At 43.0% G+C, this 6000-nt stretch overlaps 1 protein-coding gene across 1 annotated transcript in view; it reads right to left on the bottom strand.

Annotated features, from left to right (window-relative positions):
- Positions 1-451: 451 nt before the first annotated feature.
- Positions 452-6000, bottom strand: part of LOC130373346 (dachshund homolog 1-like) — a 29145-nt gene continuing 23596 nt past the window's right edge. Inside the window, exon 7 of the mRNA XM_056579774.1 lies at positions 452-2261. Within this exon, the coding sequence (XP_056435749.1) occupies positions 2224-2261 (38 nt within the window). The 3' untranslated portion in view covers positions 452-2223. The remainder of the gene's footprint in view (positions 2262-6000) is intronic.

Genomic DNA, 6000 nt, shown 5'->3' with positions numbered 1-6000 from the left:
GAATGTCTAAGTCTGTACCTCTATGTATATCAAAGTGCAAGATCTCAGATATGCAACTCAAATGTTTGCTAGATATTGTTGATAAACTATGTTAAAACTGAATTTGAATAATTTGATGAATAAATCAATCACACCATGCCACTTTAAAGCATAAAGGTAAATTGGATCATGGAGCAAATTAAATTGGATAGCAAACACACACACACACACACACACACACACACACACACACACACACACACACACACACACACACACACACACACACACACACACACACACACATGCACGCACACATACTGAAAAAGGTCTAACCAAGCTATGCTTATATTGTAATTGCCACTCACCTTGTTTATGCTTAATAATAAAAGATCACTTTTCAAAGACGTATTTGTAATGTTCAACATGTCTGCACGGATCAGACTACTAAAATACTTCTGATCAAACGGGGTCAGTTGTAACCGTTACATGCCCCATAACAGATTTATAGACATAAAAAACGAAAAAAAAGGTTTTAAACGTAATAAACTCCACATAATGAACACATTGTTTATCATCAACAATAACTTTATTTGAATTTGTAGTACAATGAGGAGATGATTTCAGAAGCTATATAAGTTATCAGTGACAAGTTGACAATAGACCTACTCCATTAAAAAAAATTCAAACAAAACAAATAAACAAAAACAATAAGGGAACAAATACAATTCGAACAAGGAACACGTTTCCTGTCCCGCTTTTAAAACACAACAGGTCATAGCCGATGTTTAAAAAGAGCCAAGTCATCGGCCACATGTCTAGAGAGTATATTATACACAAGTGCCTGAGCACTGCAACTGGCATAGAAAACTGTCTTCAGGGAAAGTCACAAGCAAATGATTATTCATGATTGACTTTTTTCTTCTTTTTTTTTTTCTCATTAACAATGCATGAATACACCCATTCCAAGAAAAAAGTCCATCTCTGTTTGTGTAGGTCAAAGAGAGGGGAACGGAAAAAGGAGATAAAATGGCAATTAGTCGTGTAAAAGTTGTGCCATGACTGATTGTTTTTGCTTCTTGAGGTGATACATAGTTATTAATATACTGGGTTTTATTTTTTAAAAAAGGGCCTCGTCAGGCATTCGTTTTTGAGAATGGCTAAGGAGAAACAAAATGTACACACAGTGAAATTAAAGGAACATTATCTCTGTTACAAAGATTACAGTACTATTGACAGCAAAAAATCTTTATTGGAAAGTGAAACTTTAGATAATTATGTTTTCGAAATGATCTGGGCTTGAGTGAGTAAACCCTTGTATTTGTTCAGCACAATATAGGATTTATTAAATATCATAATTCCAGGACAAACATTTACATGCCTGCATGCTTTCTCACCAAAATGGCAGCTATTTGAAAGAATGATGGCTCAGAAATAGAACAAAAAACAAACTATAAGTTTATATAAATGGTGGTATTGTTTGCCTAATAGCTCTAACCGCATACACAACACCTCTTAACTTTATATACACACACCTTTCAATCCACTCGGTTCTCGATAGGGTTTTTATGTCCCTGTCAATATGGTCAGCTTGTATATATTTACAACAATGGTAGAAAGGAAACTTGATTGTATTTTCATCTAATTTAGAAAACATTAAAATCAATCCTCTTCGTCTTTTTTCTCTCAACCAAACACGGAAAGATTCACATTTTTTTCGTCTTTTTACGCAAGATTCGTCCCCACGGTTGTTACTTCTCGTCGTGTGAAAATTCAATTTGAAATACGAACTCAAACTTGAGTGTCAACTTGTTTTCAAAGCTTTTCTCGCTGGTTGAGATACAGTATAAAAACATCTTCAGTGCTGTGAATTAATGTGTTAATAATCACCAACAGTGTACCGATGGTACATTATTCTGTGCTCAATAGTTTTCTTTTCTTTTTTTAATCCTTCAGTTAAAGCCCATCGACTGTGCCAAACATTTCTTAATGAGTTTACCTTATGTTGGCCTTTTTGAAAAAAGAAAAAAAAATCGTATTGTACATTCAGACACAAGCTGACATTCCAGCATCGGGCTGGACACATTACTTCCATTGGACTCCATAAGACCGTCTCGATTCCCAACCGTTCTTTTTGTTTTAACCAGCCTGCTTACGGGCTCTCCAGAATCTTCATAGGTTCTCTTTCTTCTCCTTTTTTCTCTTCCTCCTCCTTTCATCCTATCCTCGGGCCCTCCTTCCTTATCAGTACATCACTGTGGTCTTCAGGAACAGTCTTCCATCTGCAGAGAAGGAGGACAAACACACACACACACACACACACGCACAAGCACACACACACACGCACACACACACACGCGCACACACACACATACACACACACACACAGACAGGCACACAGAGGAGCCAAGGATTAGCCAACAGCCACCATCTTGCTGACGCAAACGCACAAATCTCCGCACGGGATTGGTGATGAACCATAACTTATGAGAACCAGGGAAATTGTGCCCTGTAGTCCCTCATTTTGAGTTGCATTACTGTTTTATTATGCAGCAATATAACATTGTTTTTAAAACAGCCGAATATTGTGAGCAAACGGCAACAGTAAAGTAGGATATACGACCGACAATATCGCTGTGCATGTTGACATAGACTTTTTCCTGTAGCGGGAGAATTGGCGTGGCGCTAAAACGGGGAGCTAATTTACGATGTCTGGCGGGCTTTGGTAGGCAGGCCGTTCTCAAGCTGCTGTTTGCTGTTCCGCTACGTGTCAGTGCCCAGCCGGCACGTCGGTGTTATCCCATTCAAATAAGATCACGCACACGTTGTTCCATCACCTGCGCGCTTGACGTCAACCACAACATTGTCAGGCGAACCGGGATAACACCGGCCTTGTGCGATGCGGAGTGTCGACCGCATGTCTTTTGACTGCACACCGGGTTTGGTACATTTCCACTGATATGCCTATTTGAGCATAATACCGCACTCAGGATGTCAAGTACCCTGGAAGTGACATTTCCCTGACTGTAGGGGAGGAAAAACAAAACAAAACGTAGACACACACAGACACACATGAACACAACAGCCCCAGATATTCCCCCCTCGCGTGCGATCTCCAGACACCTGCAACCTAACGAGCTTTTGCAGATTTTCCAAAGAACACTTCTTCTCTGAGTGCGTGTGTTAGTGTGTGTGTGTGTGTGTGTGTGTGAGATTGTGTGTGTCTGTGCATGTGTGTGTGTCTATGTGTTTGTATGTGGGTCTGTGTGTATTCATGTTTGTGTGTGTCTGAGTTTGTGTGTGTGTGCGTGCATCTGTGTATGTGTGTGTGTTTGCATCTGTGTGTCTGTGTGAGTATGTGTGTGCATCTGTGTGTGTGTGAGTGCATGGCTGCACGAGCAGCAGCAGCAGCAGCAGCAGCAGCAGTCGCATCGTAGCAACGCTGAGCCGGTGAAAGCATCTGTTAGCACGCAGCTCCGCCACGCGCTTGACGTTTATTGCTCTCGCAATTTCCTCCAATCGCGCCGCCCGAGAAATGCTACATTGCTCGGGCCCCTTAAAGTAGGCCCAGCTTCTCTCTGGCGGCGCAGCTAAATAATTCAACGTCAATGGGCAAAAGATACACATACAGAAGAAAAGGGAATAAAGTAGTGACAGTCGCATTCCGTGGAAAGAGAAAAAAAAAGAGCAACGGCGCGATGATGTGGTTGGCGGGGTTGAACATGACGCGGCGAGGCAGTGAGGGGGGGGGGGGGGGGGGGGGGCATCGCGGGCTGAATGATACCTCCTGAGACGTCAGCAGTCCGCGGAGACGTGTAAGACACACCCACTTCAGAATGTCTTACAGCTCGTTTGCATAAAGTCAGCAAACACGAGGCGTGGGGCAGACAGCACACAAGGTGCGTCGTTAACATCCGTTTCCTCCGTTGGAAAACATTTTCAAAAGCAGTGACGTGAACTAAAACACACCAAAACGCCACTTCAGCTTTTGTGAACGTGCGCAGCTGGTGTGAGTGTTTTTCTTTTTCTCTCTTTTTTTTTCAGATGAAAACAATATGAGGCCTCACTGTTTGATCAATGTTTTATCAATAGGTTTGATAGCTTTAATCTCGCCTGTGGTTTATGAGTTGTTGTCACACAGGGCCAGAACAAAAGGGTTGTTGACATGTGTGGCGTATGTGTGAAGGGAGGGGTGTGTGTGTGTGTGTGTGTGTGTGTGTGTGTGTGTGTGTGTGTGTGTGTGTGTGTGTGTGTGTGTGTGTGTGTGTCGGGGTGTGTGTGTGTGTGTGTGGGGGGGGGGGGGGGTGGGGGGTACGTTGGTGTTTGGGGGCTACAAACACACACAGGCTAATTACTCGACACTGCAGCGCGTCTCCCAGGCATTGCACTCTTCGGTCAGCCCTCCTCTCTCCGGCACCGTGTTGTGTGCATGGCTAAAAATAAAATGAAGCCAGGGAGGTGGTGGTGCTGGTGGAGGTGGTGCCGGTTGGAGGTGGAGGCGGAGAGGGGATTGAAAAGTGCAAAGGCTGCGAGTTGGCGTCCGCGGTAAAAATAAATAAACGCAACAACTTGATACGTAGACACATCTTCAGGCTGTCACGGCGAAGACAGATCTGATATTCACCTGCCCCGTGCGCGCGCCAGCTCCTCTCTCCTCTGTGTGATCGGCCTCACAGGGAGAGCTGTTTATACGGCTGTTAATGAAAGCGAGAGCGTTTTGATGGCCTGCCACCTGGTGATATTTAATACGTTGTCCAGAGGAAGAAGTGCGATGTCGTCACATTGTTGTATGCTCGGGCTGGGATGGAGTCGGCGTGGAGGGCTCATTAGATAACCTTGTCCGATTAACATCCGCTACACACAAAGACACACACACACACACACACACACACACACACACACACACACACACACACACACACACACACACACACACACACACACACACACACACACACACACACACACACACACACACACACACACACACACACACACGCAGGGAATCGGTGTGCAGTATTATTGCAAATGTTAAAACATGTGCTTTACTCACTTAAATATGTAAAAAAGGTGATGTATTGACACGTTGTTTTATGAAAGAACGCCTCATTAAGGAATATGTTAAAATTTGAGTGTATTTATATTCAAATCAAGATGAAAAGTTCATTAAAGAGGATAAATATTTCATTAGATGCTAAATAAAACAAAGGGAATTTTTTGGCTTCTCTCAGCACAAAATTCCTTTGAAAGATTAATTAATACATGTAAATTATGCAAATTATGCTCATGCAAATATTTTATGAAGACAATTAAGGAATCCATTAATTACAGTCTTTTTTGCTTCAGTGACATTCATTCATTTAATTTTAATTTCACTTCAACTATTTGGATGTTTAATCTTGCCACAAAGAACTTTATCTCTCTGCGCACAGGATCGTGTAAACTTGCCGAACACACGGGTGTCGGGGAAGCGGGCGGGAACCGTCGGAGATACTAGGGGAAGATATTCAGGGGTGCACCGTTGCCAGGCAGTGCTGGCAAGGTACAGTCCCAGTAGTTTCCCTGACTGTGAACACAACGATGCTTCCCCTCTTGGACCCGATTCAAAACACTGCAAAAGCAATTAATAAACACAGACTGTGTTAATATCGCAGAATTAGGGACGTGTGACAAAAGACAAATAGAAATAATTAGTTCTCTTAAAATGATGCCCTCATTATTTTTTTCTTCGTCCTCTTCTTCTTCTTCTTCGTCCCCTCGTTCCCCCAGCCTGGGTTTGGAGTTGAGCATAAAGCACACGTTTCTCTCCGCTTCCGTGCCAGTGAGAGCCCCCCTCCCCCCTACACTCATTTTTGCTTGTGTAATTCATCAACATCATTTTTTTCTGCCATTGGAGGTTAATTATACTGCAAGACTTGCAGAGCAGAGAAGGGGCGACATGGACGGCAGGAAAAATGCTTCTCTAATTGAACCGAACCACAGCATAAAAGTGTGGGGCCTGTTGGTTTGGTTTCCCCCTTG

Source organism: Gadus chalcogrammus, chromosome 20 (genome assembly GCF_026213295.1).
Source record: "Gadus chalcogrammus isolate NIFS_2021 chromosome 20, NIFS_Gcha_1.0, whole genome shotgun sequence".
Classification (NCBI taxonomy): domain Eukaryota; kingdom Metazoa; phylum Chordata; class Actinopteri; order Gadiformes; family Gadidae; genus Gadus; species Gadus chalcogrammus.
This window is presented reverse-complemented; position numbering and strand designations above follow the sequence as displayed.